Source organism: Salvelinus sp. IW2-2015, linkage group LG24 (genome assembly GCF_002910315.2).
Source record: "Salvelinus sp. IW2-2015 linkage group LG24, ASM291031v2, whole genome shotgun sequence".
NCBI classification, from domain to species: domain Eukaryota; kingdom Metazoa; phylum Chordata; class Actinopteri; order Salmoniformes; family Salmonidae; genus Salvelinus; species Salvelinus sp. IW2-2015.
In genome coordinates, this window is record NC_036864.1 from 8,887,408 (window position 1) to 8,910,362 (window position 22,955).

Here is a 22,955-nt window from a genome sequence, read left to right on the forward strand (position 1 = left end):
ATAGCCGATCATTAAGAGTATCTCTACCGCTCCTGCGGTCTCTAGAGAGTTGAAAACAGCAGGTCTGGGACAGGTAGCACGTCCGGTGAACAGGTCAGGGTTCCATAGCCGCAGGCAGAACAGTTGAAACTGGAGCAGCAGCACGGCCAGGTAGACTGGGGACAGCAAGGAGTCATCATGTCAGGTCGTCCTGAGGCATGGTCCTAGGGCTCAGGTCCTCCGAGAGAGAGAAAGAAGAGAGAAAGAGAGAATTAGAGAGAGCATACTTAAATTCACACAGGACACCGATAAGACAGGAGAAGTACTCCAGTATAACAAACTGACCCTAGCCCCCCGACACATAAACTAATGCAGCATAAATACTGGAGGCTGAGACAGGAGGGGTCAGGAGACATTTTTGGTTCTAGTCAGGATTCTAGCAGCTGTATTTAGCACTAACTGAAGTTTATTTAGTGCTTTATCCAGGTAGCCAGAAAGTAGAGCATTGCAGTAGTCTAACCTAGAAGTAACAAAAGCATGGATTAATTTTTCTGGATCATTTTTGAACAGAAAATTTCTCATTTTTGCAATGTTACGTAGATGGAAAAAAGCTGTCCTTGAAACAGTCTTGATATGTTCGTCAAAAGAGAGATCAGGGTCCAGAGTAACGCCGAGGTCCTTCACAGTTTTATTTGAGACGACTTTACAACCATCAAGATTATTGTCAGATTCAACAGAAGATCTCTTTGTTTCTTGGGACCTAGAACAAGCATCTCTGTTTTGTCCGTGTTTAAAAGTAGAACGTTTTCAGCCATCCACTTCTTATGTCTGAAACACAGGCTTCTAGCGAGGGCAATTTTGCGGCTTCACCATGTTCATTGAAAATGTACAGCTGTGTGTCATCCGCATAGCAGTGAAAGTTAACATTTTGTTTCGAATGACATCCCCTAGAGGTAAAATATATAGTGAAACAATAGTGGTCCTAAAACGGAACCTTGAGGAACACCGAAATGTACAGTTGAGGACAAACCATTCCACGAGACAAACTGATATCTTTCCGACAGATAAGATCTAAACCAGGCCAGAACTTGTCCGTGTAGACCATTTGGGTTTCCAATCTCTCCAAAAGAATGTGGTGATCGATGGTATCAAAGGCAGCACTAAGGTCTAGTAGCACGAGGACAGATGCAGAGCCTCGGTCTGACGCCATTAAAAGGTCATTTACCACCTTCACAGTGCAGTCTCAGTGCTATGATAGGGTCTAAAACCAGACTGAAGCATTTTGTATACATTGTTTGTCTTCAGGAAGGCAGTGAGTTGCTGCGCAACAGCTTTTCTAAAGGATTTTGAGAGGAATGGAAGATTCGATATAGGCCGATAGTTTTTTATATTTTCTGGGTTTGGCTTTTTCAGAGAGGCTTTATTACTGCCACTTTTAGTCAGTTTGGTACACATCGGGTGGATAGAGAGCCGTTTATTATGTTCAACATAGGAGGGCCAAGCACATGAAGCAGCTCTTTAAGTAGTTTAGTTGGAATAGGGTCCAGTATGCAGCTTGAAGGTTTAGAAGCCATGATTATTTTCATCATTGTGTCAAGAGATATAGTACTAAAACACTTAAGTGTCTCTCTTGATCCTAGGTCCTGGCAAGTTGTGCAGACTCAGGACAGCTGAGCTTTGGAGGAATATGCAGATTTAAAGAGGAGTCCGTAATTTGCTTTCTAATGATCATGATCTTTTCCTCAAAGAAGTTAATGAATTTTTACTGCTGAAGTGAAAGCCGTCCTCACTTGGGGAATGCTGCTTTTTAGTTAGCTTTGCGACAGTATCAAAAATACATTTTGGATTATTCTTATTTTCCTCGATTAAGTTGGAAAAATAGGATGATCTAGCAGCAGTGAGGGCTCTTCGATACTGCACGGTACTGTCTTTCCAAGCTATGTCGGAAGACTTCCAGTTTGGTGTGGCGCCATTTCCGTTCCATTTTTTCTGGAAGCTTGCTTCAGAGCTCGGGTATTTTCTGTATACCAGGGAGCTAGTTTCTTATGACAAATGTTTTTGTTTTTAGGGGTGCAACTGCATCTAGGGTATTGCGCAAGGTTAAATTGAGTTCCTCAGTTAGGTGGTTAACTGATTTTTGTCCTCTGACGTCCTTGGGTAGGCAGGAGTCTGGAAGGGCATCAAGGAATCTTTGTGTTGTCTGAGAATTTTGTAGCACGACTTTTGATGCTCCTTGGTTGGGGTCTGAGCAGATTATTTGTTGCGATTGTAAACGTAATAAAATGGTGGTCCGATAGTCCAGGATTATGAGGAAAACATTAAGATCTACAACATTTATCCATGGCACAAAACTAGGTCCAGAGTATGACTGTGGCAGTGAGTAGGTCCAGATGATGGCTCCGAAAGCCTTTTGGAGTGGGTCTGTGGACTTTTCCATGTGAATATTAAAATCACCAAAAATTAGAATATTATCTGCTATGACTACAAGGTCCGATAGGAATTCAGGGAACTCAGTGAGGAACGCTGTATATGGCCCAGGAGGTGTAACGGCTTTCTTCTGTGGACGAAGGAGAGGACCAAAGCGAGCGCAGTTAGTGTTCAACATGTTTTAATAAAGACGATAAACTTGAACGCTACAAAATTACAAAAATAAAAATGTGGCAAAACCGAAACATCCTATCTGGTGCAATACACAACGACAGAAGACAACCACCACAAAACCCAACACAAACAGGCTACCTAAATGTGGTTCCCAATCAGAGACAATGACTAACACCTGCCTCTGATTGAGAACCATATCAGGCCAAACATAGAAACGGAACTAGACACACAACATAGAATGCCCACTCAGCTCACGTCCTGACCAACACTAAAACAAAGAAAACACAAAAGAACTATGGTCAGAACGTGACAGGAGGCCTGTAACAGTAGCTATAAAAAGTGATTGAGTAGGCTGCATAGATTTCCTGACTAGAAGCTCAAAAGACGAAAACGTGTTACAACACCTCCGCCTTTGCGGGATGCACAGGGGATATGGTCACTAGTGTAACCAGGTGGTGAGGCCTCATTTAACACAGTAAATTCATCAGGCTTAAGCCATGTTTCAGTCAGGCCAATCACATCAAGATTATGATCAGTGATTAGTTCATTGACTATAACTGCCTTTGAAGTGAGGGATCTAACATTAAGTAGCCCTATGTGAGGTATCACGATCTCTTTCAATAATGGCAGGAATGGAGGAGGTCTTTATCCTAGTGAGATTGCTAAGGCGAACACCGCCATGTTTAGTTTTGCCCAACCTAGGTCGAGGCACAGACACAGTCTCATGGAGATAGCTGAGCTGACTACACTGACTGTGCTAGTGGCAGACTCCACTAAGATGGCAGGCTGGCTAACAGCCTGCTGCCTGGCCTGCACGGTATTTCATTGTGGAGCTAGAGGAGTAAGAGCCCTGTCTATGTTGGTAGATAAGATGAGAGCACCCCTCCGCTAGGATGGAGTCCGTCACTCCCACAGCAGGCCAGGCTTGGTCCTGTTTGTGGGTGAGTCCCAGAAAGAGGGCCATATCTACAAATTCTATCTTTTGGGAGGGGCAGAAAACAGTTTTCAACCAGCGATTGAGTTGTGAGACTCTGCTGTAGAGCTCATCACTCCCCCTAACTGGGAGGGGGCCAGAGACAATTACTCGATGCCGACACATCTTTCTAGCTGATTTACACTCTGAAGCTATGTTGCGCTTGGTGACCTCTGACTGTTTCATCCTAACATCGTTGGTGCCGACGTGGATAACAATATTCTATACTCGCCAGTTTTAGCTTTAGCCAGCCCCATCTTCAGTTAGCCTTAACGTCGGTAGCCCTGCCCCTGGTAAACAGTGTATGATCGCTGGATGATTCGTTTTAAGTCTAATACTGCGGGTAATGGAGTCGCCAATGCTAGGGTTTTCAATTTGTCAGAGCTAATAGTGGGACAGCTTCGGCGTCTCAGACCCCGTAACGGGAGGAGTAGATACAAGAGAAGGCTCGGCCTCAGACTCCGACTCGCTGCTTAATGGGGAAAACCGGTTGAAAGTTTCTGTCGGCTGAATGAGCGACACCGGCTGCGGGGACTGTGCGAGGGGATTTATACTACTATCTGTACTTACTGGTGGCACAGACGCTGTTTCATCCTTTCCTACACTGAAATTACCCTTGCCTAACGATTGCGTCTGAAACTGGGCTTGCAGCACAGCTATCCTCGCCGTAAGGCGATCGTWCTCCTGTATATCATGAGTACAGCGACTGCAATTAGAAGGCACCATGTTAATGTTACTACTTACTTTGGACTTTGAAGTACCAAACATGTAACAGCTTTTTGATTCTGTGGACATGCCATGTTAACAGTGCATTTTACCATTACACATTAAAACGGTTACAAATAGGCTGCCATATTAATACCAACCAGCCAATACAGGAATTCACCAAATCCAGAGTAATCTTTGCACTTCATTAAAGGATGGTCTTTGTCATAAATATCAGACTGTTCTTGTCTGTTTTTAGTCCTGCATCAATAAATAACTCAAATATCCTCTTCAGTGCAAAGATGCTTCAGCAGACAGTTTAGGTTGATGATATCATAAAATAGTATTAAAGAGGAAGTGTCAAAGGCAAAGCTCCTGATACTCAAATGACCACACAAAAGCCCATCAGACAGTAATACTCACATCGACTCACTACTGAATAAGGACAACAAATACTTTAGTTTTTTCACAAGTTAATTTTTACTTTGCAGTACAGAAATCATTTGAGCACTGTCTTTTTGTAATCTTTTTTTACATTGATGACATTTAAACAGGGCCCTTGTCATATCAATACTGCCATAGTAGACATTTGGTCCTTTTGAAGCAATTAGTCAACCTCACCACAAATCCCCAACCTGCTTCAGTCTGCTTGGGTCTGTTCATTTTTAATAGTAAAGGAAAGAATAGTATTCTATTACATTATGGGTTACTCAAGCTGCTGCAAACAGGTCCAGGTAGTTGGACTACACTTGCTCGTTCAGTGGCTTGGCCTATGTGCAGTAAGATGCCTTGCCCAGGGCTGCCTACTAGAGGCTGGAGATGAGCCACTAGGACAAGGGAGCTGATAAATGAAAACAAAAAAACAAGGCCCCCCCAATCACAAYCGATGGGAGTATTTATATTAGCTGGTAACAGGAAACAATTAAAAGCTTCCTCTCTCTCACAAGGTTTTGGTGGTCAAATGAAGCTTTGCTGGCCAAACCCTTTTTTGGTTACGGCCTGTTAGGAATATTGCTTCGTTATAACTGGAACAAGCCAAGCCACTCACTTACCTCCCTCACAACAAAAACACCTGACAAGAAAAATACAACTGATCTGATCACATTTCATGATTCACTTCCCCAAAACACTTATGCTTTTACATGGTTGCATTATTTATTTTTAGTATTTGAACAGAAAAGATTTGACCCTCCCACACTGTGGTACTGTTTTCTTTTGATTGATCAATTGATTTGACATATTTGGACTAAACGCCCTCATCCAGGAGAGAAAATGATCAGTTACATAATGAAAAAGAATGTAGGGCGTATGTATACCAATGTTCAGTGCAACAACTCTCTGAAAGTGATTAGAAAAAGCATAACTCCCACCTGGCCCCCTTTTCCAGCGATGTATATTGTAACTTCATATATAGGGTGAACTTCCATAACGGGCAAAACATATACTTGGATCGTCAGCCAGCCCATTTATCTATATTTGTGGATGGTTTTCCTTATTTTTTAAAGATTTCAGTTGTCGGTGGCAAATATCTGATATTCACGAGTGTTGCGGACTCGCTTGTTTCTCTACTGGTCAGCTGCGTCGCCGAAGATGTCGTTCTTCTTGCGCTCCATCTCGGCAAAGTCAAATTCGGTTCCCGTCATCCGCTTGTAGATGTCCTTGATGTCGTCGCAGGTGGTCTCGAAGTGGGTGGTAGCATCGTAGGTACGGGACATGAAGATCTACAACAACAATAGGAAAACCATAGATGGTTAAACACAGGCAAACAAGACGAGCAATAATTGTATTTTTGTTAACACAAGGTCACTGGATTTGACTGGGTTAAGCAGAAACAAACAGAAGTAATGGACCCACCTGGCTTTCAGCACCCATGTCAGTTGGTGCGTACTGGTCACTGATGCTCACAAACCTGCAGAAAGAAATGACAAAGTCAACATGACCGTAGTAAAGACTAGTGGGAGACATCCAACAACAGTTTAGTGATGAGGCTCGTACTTCTGCTCGACAGGCTCCAGCAGGTCCATGGCTGGYTTGACCTCCATCTCAGGGTTGTCCGTCTCCACTGTGGTGCTGACGATGGCCACATACTTCCCCTGTGCTGCCACATTATGAGTATAGGAGATCATGCACACGTAGATATCTGAAAAAAAAAAAAAAAAGATTAGTCAATTCAATATTTCACTCCTTGTCCGAGTTTTGCGATTTGGGGCAGTGATATGGTTAGGTCCATGCCACCCTTCAAAGATTCATTTGATTCACCATCATCTCACCCTCAGCGGGGTCAGGGGAAACAGTTTTCAGGGATACAGTATCTTCAAACTAGCTTCCTTTTCCCCTTAAACCCAGATGTGGGAACCCCCCTCAGGCATTTATTTTACACCTGCTACGTGATGTTAGTATCATCTCAGTCTTAAGTAGAGTACTCAATACTTCTGGGTAGTTGAGCGTGAAGATGGTCTCTCATGTTCGATTTATAAATCTCATGCAATGTTTCCATAGGGGCCTTGCGTGGTGACATCACTTCCTGCAGTGGGGCTCACCGTGCTTCCTGTTGACCTGGTTTTGGGGGATGATGATCTGGCAGGAGTTGGCGTCGCTGGTGTTCTTGATGGGGTGGTTCATGATGCAGATGACCCGGATCACCTGACCGACCTTGGTTGTGCGGTCCATTAGATAGCTGGGATCGCAGATCAGCTGCTTACAGCGGGCAATCTGAGGTGGGGGAATAGGTTAAGTATTAGCGCTAAGATTACACATGCCTTCCTCTAGTCCTCAGAGTATGGCATCTATATAAACCGGGGAGAAATACGATTTTTTACCTCTCCCTCAGACTTGACTCCCACTACTTTTCCATCCTCCATGACAATCTCCTCAATGGGCTTGTTCAGCATGTAGGTTCCTCCGTAGATAGCACTTAGTCTACAGGAAGGAGACAGGGAACAAAAKGGAGAGATTCTGTAAAGCATGTTCAATTCTCTGACAATGTCAATTTTAACTAGAAGCACACGGTTCAGAATTCTATTGTATACTTTCAAGAAATAGCACACTTTGAAAAAGACCCATCTAAATTCGAACAGTCCAACAGCAAAATAAGAAGTAATCATTGGGCATACTGCTGAACATTGTATTTGGATTCAAATGAGTCAAACTTTTATTTGCATAGTGAAAGTCAACAAGCCAAAACACGGATGAAACAAAAAGGCAGCTAGACGGAAAATGATAGAGGTTTAGAGGTCAGAGTTGAGCCTTACCTGGCGAACCCTTGGGGTAGCTCCCCCAGGCCGTAGAGGGGGTAGAGGTACGGACTCTTACCATATCTGGCCAGAGACTCACTGTACAGCTTGATCCTGTTTAGCGAGTCCATGCAAGGCAGGTCCAGGTACCTGAGAGAGAGGGGAGCGACAAGAATGAATACAGTGCTTTCTTTGAATATATAACCAAGTTTCTTGAAAGAATGGAAAATATAATGACTACCTTTGACACCCTGTCATCTAAAAGGTATATCATAACGGTGACATTTATCACAGTCTCAGAATATTGCTATATCCTGAAATCTGATAATCAACGTAGTGCAACTGCAAACAAGACTACCTGGAATTCTTCTTGCTTTTTAGTTAACCCCAAAATGTCYGAACACTTTCCATCTCTGGCTCRGCCAATAAGATGATGCAGGTGACTCACTCGTCTGTCCGGTAGAGGGCGAGGGAGTGTCCTGTGAAGTCGATGACGTCCTGGCCCAGGTCAAACTTCTTGAACACGTCCCTCATCGTCGTCTTGTTGGGGTCYACGCCCTCCATGGTCTTGGGGTCGTTTTCATCGAAGTTAGCCACGAAAACCAGGAACTTCCTGAAGCGCCGTTTCTCAAACAGCCCCATCAGACCTGTATGGGAGAGAGTTGTGCTATTCAGGGGTAGCTAATTATCTACATGATTGAGAGCTGAAAAGCAAGACAATACAGAACCAGGAAGAGGTTATTTGTGAGGAGCTGTGATGACAGTAAGACATTTTGACGTATGACATGTCAACAATTCACTGTTTTAGACTGCTGTAAGCCGGATGGATATTAGACTTGATTAAAAGTTTACTGTATGCARAGTTAACCTGAGCTTATCAGACATAAAAACTACAAAACCCAACCTCTCCTCTATTTCCCATAGTCCCCCTGTACCACTCACTGGATGCCAGGGCCTCGGTCTCRGTGGAGGGCACTTTGTAGATGCTGCCCTTTTTGTAGACGAAGCTGCCTTCGATCACCTTGAAGTCCAGGTAKCGCGTCACCTGTGTGATCAGCAGCATGCGGACCAACTGACCTGCACAGGTCAGACAGACAAATCAGTGTTACCTTTCCCAGACAGGTTAGGAGAATAAAGTTCAATCCAATCACTTTTACATATACAGCTTCATTAGTCTTCAAATTGAAAGTTCTCTMTGTTGCCTCATCCTGTCAACCACATCCAATCATTGCTAGGCAACAAGATCAGTCGCACTATCAAATATGGCCACGACCCAACTACTGAATATTCCAGAATCACATTTTTGGTATTCATCCCTTCTTTTCCCCTGAGACCAAGGATGAAGTGTTRTATCTAAGGCCCAGAGTTTTWCCTTGTCTGGTGACATGGTCAGGAAAACTCCTGGYCCTAGTTAATATAATACATAATAAAAAGTGGTGATTAGTGTTTACCGTTGGCCATGAGGAACTTTGGRATGAGGTCCACATTCCAGTCCCGGCCTTTTCCCATGGACTCCGGTGGGGCGCCTGGGAGACTGAAGCGTTTATACAGCTAAAAGAGAGAATCATTTGCCATTTTGTTGAAGCAGCAATTTAGCCAAGAGGAATACAAMAGAGTGCATATATAAGCAGCAACTGACTATGATGATCATGTGCTGTCACCCATTTTTAAGGATATTCAGATTTGTATGCTTAGTTCCTTGTTCTCTTTCTCATGCCTCCTCATTCAGATTCATATGGTTACAAACATTTCTGGGAAATGGGTGAGTAGGMATCCTGCCTGTTATCTTGTGTAAGAGAATGGTGCAGTCTTAGTTTGTGTCTTGTGTGGCCTGTTGAGGTTGGTCTTAGGGGTCAGCGCCTCAGAGGTCAGAGGTTGACTTACATCCTCCAGGGGAGTGATGGAGGCACTCTCTGCCCCGTAGTAGGAGTTCCGGTCCATGTGCAAGACCTTCTTCCCCTTCACYGACATGATCCCTGACAGGATGCATTCCTATTGGACGAGAGGCAGGAAGGAGGGGTTTGAGCATCACACAAATCACTTAAACCTGGATAGTTGCCAATATCGCACAGGTCAAAAATTTGGAATGATAATTCAATCATAGATATTGATTTTCATGTTTGAGATTGTATTGTTGTATGAATATTGCTGGTATCAGTTTTTTCTTCTTCTCCAGATAGGATTGTGTTTCATAATGGCAGACAGTCACGGTCTCGTTAYGGCAGAAAATGCACTAAAAGCCTCACATTTCACACAGCCCAGATTCAACTAGACAAGGAAACATTTGAGGCTTTGTCGCAGATGTAGTCAAAGTAATGAATGTGGTCCCTGTCTGGTTTTTCCCTGTCTTTTCATGCTCCAATCTGATAACTGACTGTGTGGCTGGCAACAGTGGACCAGTCTAGCTGGCAGGGTCTCTATAATGATAGCTAATGCTAGTGATCTACCCATGCTTCCCCTCTGCTAGTCGTGTGTGTACTTAAGATGGATTAACACTGATTATATAGTGTAAGCAATCATTTAGCCTAATAAGCAGGAATTTCATAAAAATAGGATTGATATGACACAACAGACAAACATTAAATCTACTGTTGAATCTTCTGGGAGAGTAGACTTATGTAGCCTAACTACCATGACCCGCTAAGGCTGTGACTGAAGATGSCATCAGTGCTGGTGTGTGTGTTCGCCACTTTTGATAAGAGGGCAGTGGAGGAGAGGGGGGGGGCGTGGGTGGGACCAGAGTCACAGAGTTAATTYAGTATGATCTCCAGTTTGTTTAACAGTAGAGAAGGAGATTCCAGAATCTACAACACAGAACTCTATTCAACATTCTCTGTCATTCTAGAGTAGAGGCAGTCTGTAGTGACAGTGTCGCCACAAAATAAAGGGTTTTAGCAATGGCCGCTGAAGAGGGGAGCTATGCAGAGAGGGGAGTAGGTTTGAGMGTCCAATTCAACTCACACTCCATTTAAGACGGAATTTAGGCTAGATAGGACRACCAAGCTGCCGATCAGCAGCTTTCTGTTTCTCCCTTTGCAGTGCTAGGCTGCGATTCGAGTTCCTCTGTCAAGGCAATAGTTTCTCCAAAGTTAGTCAAGAATCACGGGCTGCCTGGTACAGTAYTGCCGGCCGGCCAGAGGAAAACGTGCGCGCGTGTGACTGACTCTCGRATTCCCACCGTCTTTCAAAAGGCYTTAAGATTACGGCAGCTGCTTTGTAGAAGCAGCAAAACACTGCGTCATGTGATTCCATGGACTTTATTCAGAAAAGAAGTTCAACTGAAATGCGGCCTGATTCAGAACACTGTGCTGACAGAGGGTTACCTCATCCAGTAGCTTCTGCCTACATATTGAATCCGCAATATTTGATCTTACTGTAACAAATCACCCTAGATAAGACCGTGGAATGACTCAGATTTAATATAATAGGGGAGAAGAGGTGACAGGTTGTGTTTGTGGTAGAGGCATATTTTATAGGCTACACTGTGTTGACAATGACTAATAATACGACAAACAGGACACCACAGCATCAKGATTCCACACTCCTGGTGTACACTGCTGCCAGGTSTTACACAATGCATTATGTCACAGGAAGTGACTCTGGTGTGGCTATTGTTTAAGTTTCCATCTCCCTAGAGTCAGCAGCATTCAGATCAGGGCAACTTAGGACAGGGCTCTGGYGGACAAAAACAGCACCCCACCTCTGCTGTTCCCATCATCATGGGGATACAGGGTCCATGACCCACTTGCCTGCCCCATGCTAGCCCTAGCCAACCCCTCTGTCTGGGGCTGGGCAAGTTTAAGGTAAGGGAAGTATCATTTCCTCACCACTGCATTTTCAGACCATAACGTTTGACAAACAGGGACTTTTACTGAGCTAAAAAAAGCACTGACCGGTCAGGTCTCTCAGGAAGAAAAAAAATCAATGTCCACTCTCAGAGAGAAGCATTGATGTCACTCAACGTGAGATTAAAGTGATGCAGGACTGCCTGTGCTGCAGATCCGCAGTGGAGGCATGTGCTCATCTCACTGACTGGTAGTCTACCACAAGCACATRAGGAATGTCTGTTTCATAAAAGGCATCTTAGAAAAAGGTKCAGGTAATGCCTTTGGCACTTGCCTTTGATGTTCCATCCATAATGACCAAATTACCATTTTAGTACCAATTACTACCAAGTATTTACAGATGTATTTCTTTCGTGGGAAAAGGGCACCATGAAAGGTGCAACTGAAAGTCCAAACGTGTCTTGAGGATTTCGGATTAGAGAAAAATACCTCAGCAAATGTCTAAACTCCACCATGTGGGAAGGAATTCATATTTCCCTATTCATTTAGGAAGACAATCAGAGGAAGGCTGGAGACTTATTCTCAATTTGGTTGTGTGGCGTAAAATTGTCCTTGTTTCTCATCACGGTTTTGTAAATCCATTAAATATACATGGAGGGTGGCAGGTAGCCAAGTGGTTAGAGTGTTGGGCCAGTAAGGAAAAAGGTTGCTGGTTTGAATACCCGAGCCGTCGAGGTGACAAACCTGTCGACGTGTCAAGGCTGTCAAGGCAGTTAMGCCCAATTTGCTCCAGGGGCGCCGTTCTACTATGGTTGACCTTGTTTAACAACACATTTCACTATCTGGTGTGACAAAACATATATTATTTTTTWTGTGCTGTAACTTCCAGAAGAATATATGGCAGTAAATGGATGCCTTCCAGACACAATTTTGAGTGGCATGTGACTCAGGCAGCCCTGCTGTCTGTAGGCTCTGACATTCTGCTGGGGGTAGCCTAGGCATCACAACCTCAGGGTGAGAGATGGGAAGAGACCAATCCTCAATGCAGGAAGAGTCAAACACAACCAATAAAACACATTGAAGTCAGGGGGGGATTTCACAGTTAAATCTTTAACACAGCAGCCCTATAAAAAKCMRSYKGMTTTTTATGATGAGTGACTGACTGAGGCACACTCTGAAGACGGTAAAGTGTTGGGCGGCTCTCTGAAGTTCAAAAGGCCACAGTGTGAGTCACGCTGGGAACAAGAGTGACTGTGTGATAGTGCCACCCTGGCTGACATTTCCCCACAACTCCTTCATGTGTGGCTCCAAAGGTTTGTGATCCAATATCTCTGGACTGCATCTGTAATGTCATTGTACACTCTCAGGATCCACACACAGTACTAGAACCATCAACTCATCTTCTTCCCTTGCTCTAATTGAATGACAAAGTTAWTACCTAAATCTAGCCTCCATGTTTCATCCGCTACTGCAGCCCTCTATCCTTCTATCAGGAAAAAGGTGATTGGTCAGAATGAAATCACATTAATGGCATCACATGACAACCAACAGTATCAAGTGGTGGTGTAAAAAAGGGGCTATAATATTGATGACCATGCCCTCCTGTGCCTAATTTTTTTAAATTTCACCTTTATTTAAATAAGCAAGTGAGTTAAGAACAAATTCTTATTTACAATGACGGACTAGGAACAGTGGGTTAACTGCCTTGTTCAGGGGCAGAACGACAGATTTTTACCTTGTCAGCTCGGGGATTCGATCTTGCAACCTTTCGGTTATTGGCCCAATGCTCTAACCACTAGGCTACCTGCCGCCCCCATCCTTTAAGTATGGGGACAGACGGACAAGGACACCACCATCCCCCCAGCCACGTCCCAGATGCTGGGGAGACTAGAGGTAGATGTTTGCTAGGACCCAGCTGCAGAGGGAGGAGGATACATACAATAAAAACATATCCCAGAACAGCCAGTTCTCCTTTCCCCACCATGTCTTTCTCAACCACAGAKGAACCACATGGACCACAATCAGTGTGGAGTGTATGGCGGGCAGGRAGATGCTTGAATAGATGCCAAACAGAACTGGATACTTGCTAGGGTTGTCCTGCATCAGATGGAACTAAGCCCATCTCTCGTATCGTACCACTGTATCATAGTATATGGCGCCAGTTAGGTCTACGTGACGCCTCAGAGCTCTGACAACGGTCTGTCTGGCTTTTGCAGAACTTAAACTTGCCCTGTACTCTCAGTTCCTCCGCGACCGAACCACACCCATATGCAGTCTAAAACAACACAGGAGTCACCAACYCAAAAGCCAACACTCTCAACCAGGCTGCCTACCCCTACCGCTGACAAGCCAAAATGCCTTCCTGACTGCCACATCCTGTTGGAGTGGACTACACAAAACGTGGCTGCACAGGATTCTGAACGATTTCACACAATTCCTGGATGGAATATGGAATTACTAAATTATGTAATCATGGAATGTGACAGTCAGTGTGACTGACAGCAAAGGTACTAGCTGGACCTATATCATTGACAGTATTGCTTTCAAACCTTGGCAATGGATTGTTTCMCAATGTAACAGTATGATTGTCTTCTTGTATGYGTGTTCTATTGCTGAACTGTTATTTTTAGCACACTCCCCTACCCGAGTCAGACATGCGAGACAGACAGGAAACTGTAAATAGATCATTTGTGTGAGGCCTCAGAGTACAGTAAATTCTATCAAGTTTTTCCTGTCATGCCTCAACCGAGTGTTTTACAGCTGAGTAAAGCAGTGGGAACAACATAGTATCGGTCATTTTGGTTCTCTCAATGATTCCATGTATGTTCTTGTGAGCTAGCTACAAAATGTACGAGAACTAATATCCGTGACAGAATATCCTTTGATAAAAATATAATTTGCTGGYTGGCTAGTGGATACAAAGTAATTAACTAGTACTGCTGAATCAACTTGAGAWACTAGCTTGCGAAATCAGGGTTTMCAAAACTCGGTCCTTGGGCTCCCCCTGGGTGCACGTTTTGGTTTTTGCTTTGATTACTTGAGTCAGCTGTGCAGTGCTTGGGCAGGACAGAGTTTKGGAAACCCTGAGCTATGTAACATTAGCTCGCTACATTCAGGTTTAGTGGAGTAAGTAAGGTTCAGAAATTGCAGGTGTGTCTGTTGTTCACTACCCAATCATTTTACAAACACTGAATTAGCTAGCTATTTATACTGAACAAAAAATATATATGCAACATGATAGTGTTAGTCCCATGTTTCATGAGTTGAAATAAAAGACCCCAGAAATGTTCCATATGMATAAAAAGCTTATTTCTCATATTTTGTGCACAAATTTGTTTACATCCCTTTTAGTGAGTGTTTCTCCTTTGCCAAGATAATCCATCCACCTGATAGGTGTGGCATATCWAGAAGCTGATTAAACAGCATGATCATTACACAGGTGCACCTTGTTCTGGGGGCAATAAAAGGCCACTCTAAAATGTGCAGTTGTCACATAACACAATGCCACAGATGTCTCAAGTTCTGAGAGAGGGTACTATTGGCATGCTGACTGCAGGAATGTCCACCAGGGCAGTTGCAGGATAATTTCTCTACCACAAGCCACCTCCAACACCGTTTTAAAGAATTTGGCAGGACTTCCACATCCGGCTTCTTCACCTGCGGGATTGTCTGAGACCAGCCACCCAGGCAGCAGATGAAACTGGGGTTTTGCATAACCAAAGAATTTCTGCACAAACTGTCAGAAACCGTCTCAGGGAAGCTCATCTGCGTGCTCGTCATCTTGACCTGACTGCAGTTTGGCGTCGTCACCGGCTTCAGTGGGCAAATGCTCACATTCGATGGCCACTGGCATGCTGGAGAAGTTTGCTCTTCATGGATGAATCCCGGTTTCAACTGTACCGGGCAGATGGTGTCGTGTGGGCGAGTGGTTTGCTGATGTCAACGTTGTGAACAGAGTGCCCCAAAATGGCGGKGGGGTTATGGTAGGCAGGCATAAGCTACAGACAATGAACACAATTACATTTTATTGATGGCAATTTGAGTGCACAACAATACTGTGACAAGATCCTGAGGCCCATTTTAGTTCCATTCATCCACCGCCATCACCTCATGTTTAAGCATAATGCAGACACATTTCGCAGGGATCTGTACACAATTCCTGGAAGCTGAAAATGTCCCAGTTCTACCATGGCCTGCATTACTCACCAGTCATCTCACCCATTGAGCATGTTTGGGATGCTCTGGATTGACGTGTAGGACAACGCGTTCCAGTTCCAGCCAATATCCAAAAACTTTGCGCAGCCATTGAAGAGGAGTGGGACAACATTCCACAGGCCACAATCAACTCTATGTGAAGGAGATGTGTCACGTTGCAYGATGCAAATGGTGGTCAAATCAGACCAACGGATGCATATCTGTACTCTGGGTCATGTGAAATCCATAGATTAGGGCCTAATTTATTTCAATTGACTGATTTCCTATATGAACTATAACTCCAGTAAAATCTTTGAAAATGTTGCGTTTATATTTCTGATCAGTGTACTATAGGTACACCAGTTAGATTAGCTAACTAGTTACAAGTTAGCTACAGTAGCTAAACTAATACTCGCGGGGAGAATCTCCTCCCCAAAACAAACCAAAACCACCGCCTGTTGAAAAATCCAAGAACTCATGAATAAAGCTTCATCGCATGGTGATGGTAACGTTACATAAATTAGTATCCAACTCGAAAAGTACACTACCTTTGTATCACACTCAACATGAGAGYATATGCACACTTTTTCAAACTAAARAAAGGACAATACACTGTCAAACTGGGACACGTTAGCCTAAACAAAGCTGGCATTAGCTACAGTAGCTATCCAGCTATCATGCTAACCAATTTGCTACCAATGCCAGCTAGATTTTCCAACTTGATTGATAAAMAGTATGCATGAATATGAGACTGAGTCACCACCTTAAATGACGTTAAACGTATTAGTTACCTARCTAGCTACCGAAAGTTAAGTTCATTGAGAAAAATATTTGTGAATGCAAACATTGACAGACGTGACCACTGACAGTAGTTAGCTAGCTTATTAGGCCCAAYCGATAGTTGAACTACGCTAGCTAGCACAAAGTGGCAATTGAAGGAACATATTCCCTCTGAGCATCGCTTAGATTATTCAAGGAACGAAATGGCATGGTAAAATGATTCTCACCGTCAGTCCGGTACCCAGCACGATAACGTCGTATTCTTCATTCATTTTCCCAAGTATTTTCTCCTCTTTTCCYGAATAGTGGCCCGAAGAAAATGGAGATCTGCTGAGCTGGAAACGAAAAGGGCTGCGGTTCAACGTCAAGCGATTCTGCTTCACTGTTGGGGAGGAGCCTATAGTCTGTCAATAACGGCGAACATTTSTCAAATTTCTGGGTATWGATAATGAATCGATTATGTACTTATCAATGGACATTTCCCTAAATATATTTTTCATAAGAATCGTGCTTTTATTCGTCTTGTAATTTGTAAAAGTCTACTGTAGCTACCCCAGTCCACCACCTGCCTATGCTGAGTATTTATTTTGTCAGAGGTGTCCTCTTTGTGACATTGTCCTTAGCCCCATTATACGGTGTGTGTATGTGTGTGTGTGTGCGTTTGCTATCTATGCATAGATCACCTTGGTTCACTTAGTCTTTCCCGGATGGACAGGATCCAGTCCACATTGCATCCTCAGTTTGCTTTGGTGAGTCAGTAGGTCAGRTGACAAACACAAYCATAACAACATAAAAACTCTCCTAATCCTTTCTTTAATCCTTCATATTCCAAACTGCCACATGSAGTGCCTTCAAAAAGCATTCACACCCCTTTACTTTTTCCACATTTTGTTGTGTTACAGCCTGAATTTACTGGCCTACACACTACCAAACATTTTACTAATTAATAGAAAATGAAAAGTTGAAATGTCTTGAGTCAATACGTATTCAACCTCTTTGTTATTGCAAGCCTAAATTATTTCAGGAGTTAAAATATGCTTAACAAGTCACATAATAAGTTGCAAGGACTCACTCTGTGTGCAATAATATTGTTTAACAATATTTTTGAATGACTACTTAATCTCTGTCCCTCAGTCAATCAGTGAATTTCAAACACAGATTCAACCACAAAGACCAGGGATGTTTTCCAATGCCTCGCAAAGGACACCTATTGGTAGGTGAAAAATAAAATAAAACAACATTGAATTTCCCTTTGAGCATGGTGAAGTTATTAATTAAACTGTGGATGGTGTATCAATACATCCAGTCACTACAAAGAGCCAGCAGCATCCCACCCTGCATTCCGCTGCTGGCTTGCCTCTGAAGTTAACCAGGCTTAGTTCTGGCCAGTCCCTGGATGGGAGACCAGATGCTGCAAGAAGTGTTGTTGGAGGTGCGGGCAAGAGGCACTAAAGTGAATGTGCAAAAAATTTGGCAAAGTGTGATGGAACATTTTATGTTTGTGCTTTTCTAATAACCAATTTCTGTGTTCATGCAAGTGATTGAGTGAATCCTCACTATCAGTATCTGCAATTTGGCAGTACGCCCAGACCCTTGTTTTGAACAAGGGATATCTCAGTTTTAAGATCTCAGCTTCGAGAGAAGAAGCCTCGTGAGGTATTAGTCTGTCACATGCATGACCCAGTATTGGTTGGTCACGTGAATGAAGCAAACGTTAATGATGAATGAATTATGAATGATGAATAAGCTAAATCATGCAAATATAACTTGTATTTATATAAGAGAACTAACGGGACTGCCCCGGGTAGAGCTCCTGATCGGCATGTGTACTTGGTGCATTGAGTTGGTTGGAACCTCTCCAGCATGCTGATAATAAAGAATGATTCATTTAAGATTGAATTTGAGTGTCCCTGTAAAGAATTTCCACAACAAAAGCAATTCACTTTTTGTCCTGAATACAAAGTGTTATGTTTGKGGCAAATCCAACACAACACATCACTTACTACCACTCTTCATATTTTCAAGCATGGTGGTGGTTGCATCATGTTATGGGTATGCTAGTTTTTTTAGGATAAAAAGAAACGGAATAGAGCTAAGCACAGGAAAAATCCTAGAGGAAAATCTGGTTCAGTCTGCTTTCCAACAGACACTGGGAGACAAATTCACCGTTCAGCAGGATAATAACTAAAAATACAAGGCCAAATATACACTTGAGTTGCTTACCAAGACAACATGTAATGTTCCTGAGTGGCCTAGTTACAGTTTTGACTTAAATCGGCTTGGAAATCTATGGCAAGACTTGAAAATGGCTGTCTAGCAATGATCAACAATCAACTTGACAGAGCTTAAAGAATTTAAAARAGAATAATGTGCAAATATTGTACAATCCAGGTGTGCAAAGCTCTTAGAAACGTACCCAGAAAGACTCACAGCTGTAATTGCTGACAAATGGGATTCTAACATGTATTGACTCAGGGAGTTGATTACTTATCTACTCAAGATATATCCTTTGTTTTTTTATTTGATTAATCCCACRTTTTAACACGACAAAATGTGGAAAAAGTAAAAGAGTGTGAATACTTTCTGAAGGCACTGTATTGTTTCATCCTCATCAACAAAATCCACACAGAAAGAAATGATATGAAGTTATTATTCTGCAATCCAGAATACCATTTATGTCCATAATTTATTGATTCTCCATTCAGACAGTAGTTTATGTCAAATCACATTCAAACACTCTGAGCACRTCTGTTTTTTTGGCAAGCTGTTGAGCAGTRGTGCCCGAGGCATCCACCAYGTCTACTAGTCCCAGCTGTAGGAGTGTCCTGACCGCTTCTGCATGCTGCCCTATGCACGCCATATGAAGAGCTGGGGGAAGCACAGAGAGACACAGGCAGTAGATTAATGAATCAATGTTAGATACTTGCTGGCGCAGAGATCTGCACAGTGCACACACAGGGTAGAGGTCTTCACGGGTCCAACWGACCCAAAATTCAGAGATCCAACCCAGGACCCAAATTTTTGTCTCAGATCTGGGTCGGGTCTGATATAATTGCCACGGGTCTCGGGTGGATCCGTCCTCTGCTAATTTAATGTGTGTCAGGTGATGAGAACTGAATGAGCTTGTAGCTTATGTCCAGCGGAAACTGGTTACCCCTGCTCACCTCACACGCGAAAGGAGTGAAAAGAGCCTTGAACTAGGCTACTGTTGATTGCTAAGATGGAGGCCTTTTTCATTAAAGTAAATGAAAGTTAGAGGAGAAATAGTATAGTGAAAAGAAGGCGACAAGGGGAATGTCCTCAGGGACAAGTTTTAATATTGTAGTGGACAAAGATGAGAAGACAGTTGGCATGGCCAAATGGACTGAGTGCAACTCGCAAGTCAGGTTTGATGCAATTTATGAACTTGTATTTATTTATTTTCATATTTATTATTATTATTGTATATCATTATTATTTTTGTAGGCCTGTTTAGGAATCTAAACCAGTTCTTTAAATATGCAAAAAGTGTTTTGTTTCATTATGTTGAGACATTTTTGTTGGCTAAATTAAGTTATAACTGTCTTTTTTAACTTTGTACTCCGTATTTAGTTTAACATAGGTTAAAAGTAGGCCTGTTGTAAAATAAATAGCTTTAGCCTATTGCTGTCATTTGATGGGTAGTTGCTACAATATAGGCCTAGTCTGTTAAAAACGTTTGTAAATGTTTAAATCAGTTCTTTAAATATGCAATAAGTGTTTCTTTTGTTGRCCAAATTAAGTTCCATCTGACAAGTATAAAGAAATGCATGTCGGTGTTGGGAACATGGCGCCAGCATACCTCTATCTTTCTCTCTTGGGCTAGGCCCAAGCTTTTCTTCCTTTATATATATTTTTATAATATCATATAGTGGACGTCTAGGCCTGTATGSATGCAATGCCCTGATGCATTTAGCGCTCAAATCTCCAACAGCTAAACGGTGAGTTGGACAGTTAATGTTTGAGGACAGTAAAAACCAATGAAACAATAGGCTATGAAGTTTTGAATATTCTACCCATCGAAACACAAACAAATAGTTTTTTTGTCATTTGTTATAGGCAGTTTTTAAGGACATGTAKGGCCTAACTGTGGATCATTTCRCCAATATCACTMTTTTATTGATGGAGCTGGCAGCGCCCAGTCTGAGGTTTCTTTCYCTCTTTCTTTCTACTCTCTAATCTGATCAGGTTTTTTGAAAATTACTTTATGCATATCGGGTCGGGTGGGAAAGCCCCAAATCCATTTTGGAACCTGTAATAACCCCTAACACAGGGTGCCTGAGGACAGGATTCAATGACCTGCATTCAAGATCAACTGTACTTGTGACTATATGGGGGCGGCAGGTAGTTTAGTGGTTGGAGCGTTGACTAATAACTGAAAGGTTGCAAGATCAAATCCCCAAGCTGATAAGGTAAAATCTGTCATTCTGCCCCTGTACAAGGCAGTTAATCCACTGTTCCTAGGCTGTCATTGAAATAAGAATTTGTTCTAAACTGACTTGCCTAGTTAAATAAAGGTAAAACAGTTTTTTAAATAGAGTGGTTTAAGCATTGGGTCTAGTGCCAGAACTAGTTGCATACGCTAGACAGAAGTTATGTAATTAGAACGCATCCTGTTCCCTGTATTATGTCAACTTACATTTCCAGTTTTTCTTGTTGCATAAATTCAGATTTGGCATCCAAGCAGTTGTTTTGATTAAAGTGTATTGCTACAAGCAAAGTGCAATTATCATAATGTATAATTATACAGCATTTAGCCTCTACACAGGGGTTCCCAAACTTTTTCACTCTTCCAGCATTGGGAAACATCCCGCGCCACCCCTGCACAAGCACTGTTCATGATACAAACTGTTCACACCCCTCTTGTTGGTGGAGAAAATTTTGCAAGTTTAAAGCTTATTTCGTGCAATTCTTCACATGTTGTCATGGGGTGCAAAGAAACTTTGCAGTCTTAAAGCWAATTTTCTTGCAATTCTATACATTTTCCCATGTTTAATGTGTATTCATGTGATAAATACATTTAAAAAACGTTAGCTGACATGGGCTAGTTGATTTGGACATTTTGACAAGTTATAAATAGCTCTCTAAGGTATGCGAAGACTAACATGACAAGAGGAACTGATGATGCACTACACAGTTTTGAAATGGCATCTTGTGCATTCTACTATTAAAACTTTCAGTTTAAAGCCGGATTGAGTTCCTTTAAAAAAAAATACATTGTAATAATATACTTTTGGGGTGGGGGACCCGTGTCCCCCCTGCCGACCCCTCGCCCCACAGTTTGGGAACCACTTCTCTACAGTACCTGTTCTTCCCTTTTTGTCCCTGACGTGAAGGTCTGCTCCTAATGTGAGGAGTGTTTTGATTGTGCTTGTGTGGCCCTCCTGAAAATATAAAATATCAGGCATGATATAATATTATGCACACAATTTGCCTTTATGTACAGGATAGGCCTGATAATAGATGTTTACAGAATAGAGCTAACCTTGGCAGCGTAGTGCAGGGAAGTGAGCTGCATGTCAGTGGCTGTCTGGTTCACGTCCACTCCGAGGTCCCTCACTAGGAACTCTAGCGCCTCTTCCTGGGCTGTGACAGCAACCTGGTGCACTGGCTGGGCCCCCAGGATGTCTGCTGCAGTCGGAGAGGCCTGTGTGACACACGAGAATGCAAGTATATACAGGTCAGTATCTTATTCAATGTCCAACGGTACTGGAGTGGTTGAGGTGGATTAATTTTCCCAAGGGGACTATGGTGGAATTTAAGTGAGATACAGACAAGTTGATTTTTTGGTGCAAATTTTAGTTATCTCAGATATGTTTTGATAGATGGAAATGTTATTTTCCTCCAGAGTCTCCAGTGTACCTGGTGCTTCTCCAGCAGTAGCTTGGCCACAGATATGTGTCCATTCCTCACTGCGTCCATAAATGGAGTGACCCCACAGCTGTCCCTGCCATCGGGAACATAACCACACCTGCAAACAGAGAAGTGAGGGTCAGTTAGCGCAACACCCACACACAATTACACATGATCACATTAACACACAGAGCCTCAACACTGACACTCTAACATGCCTTCTCACAAGTATGCAAATCCTCTGAGACATATCCTAATTCATACCTCCTCTCACACACACACAAACATAGACAAACACACCTCTGTACCAAGATGCTGACCACTTCTTCACAGCCGTGCATCGCTGTAGGAACAGAGAATAGACAGAGAAGGGGTAATGAACCAGAAAAAAAATATTTTATGCATATTGTTCAAAATACCTGTGAATATGTCCAGACCTGAGACATGTCTGATTTGTTAGCACAGTGATTACCTSCAGTGTGCAGAGGAGTCCTCAGCGTCTTGCTCTCTGTCCTCCAGACTTCAGGTTTGGCCAGTAGGAGGTGCTGTATGACCGCTGGGTCTCCCTCCCTGCAGGCGATGTGGAAGGAGTTCCAGCCGTCCTTGTTCTTCAGCGTGGGGTCGGCCTCATGGGACAGMAGTTCCTGGATCACACCCAGGTTCCTCCGGGTGCAGGCCATCATCAGAGGGGTCCTGAAAGTAGAGGTGGGTCACGATGGTGGACCAGAATTGCACATATCTCAATTCACATACGTGTTGCATTTTGTGAGGTAATTTTTTTGGTGAACAATTGTTTTTATTGGGTCACAAAGGAAATACAATATGTTTTTACTC

The 22,955-nt window shown here is 42.9% G+C and overlaps 2 protein-coding genes across 2 annotated transcripts; both read right to left on the bottom strand.

Moving 5' to 3' along the window:
* Positions 1-4,714: 4,714 nt before the first annotated feature.
* Positions 4,715-16,634, bottom strand: LOC111951441 (rab GDP dissociation inhibitor beta). Its single transcript, XM_023969522.2, has 11 exons — positions 16,478-16,634; positions 9,376-9,483; positions 8,943-9,042; positions 8,434-8,568; positions 7,940-8,138; positions 7,510-7,641; positions 7,078-7,177; positions 6,799-6,970; positions 6,254-6,398; positions 6,113-6,167; positions 4,715-5,979 (listed from the first exon to the last, which is right to left on the bottom strand). Exons 1-11 carry the CDS (start codon positions 16,520-16,522, stop codon positions 5,824-5,826), a joined length of 1,347 nt encoding a protein of 448 aa, XP_023825290.1. The 5' UTR covers positions 16,523-16,634; the 3' UTR covers positions 4,715-5,823.
* A 2,213-nt stretch (positions 16,635-18,847) lies between these two features.
* Positions 18,848-22,915, bottom strand: LOC111951289 (ankyrin repeat domain-containing protein 16). Its single transcript, XM_023969346.2, has 6 exons — positions 22,594-22,915; positions 22,422-22,464; positions 22,131-22,239; positions 21,754-21,915; positions 21,574-21,652; positions 18,848-19,118 (listed from the first exon to the last, which is right to left on the bottom strand). Exons 1-6 carry the CDS (start codon positions 22,802-22,804, stop codon positions 18,964-18,966), a joined length of 759 nt encoding a protein of 252 aa, XP_023825114.2. The 5' UTR covers positions 22,805-22,915; the 3' UTR covers positions 18,848-18,963.
* Between the last annotated feature and the right edge of the window lie 40 nt (positions 22,916-22,955).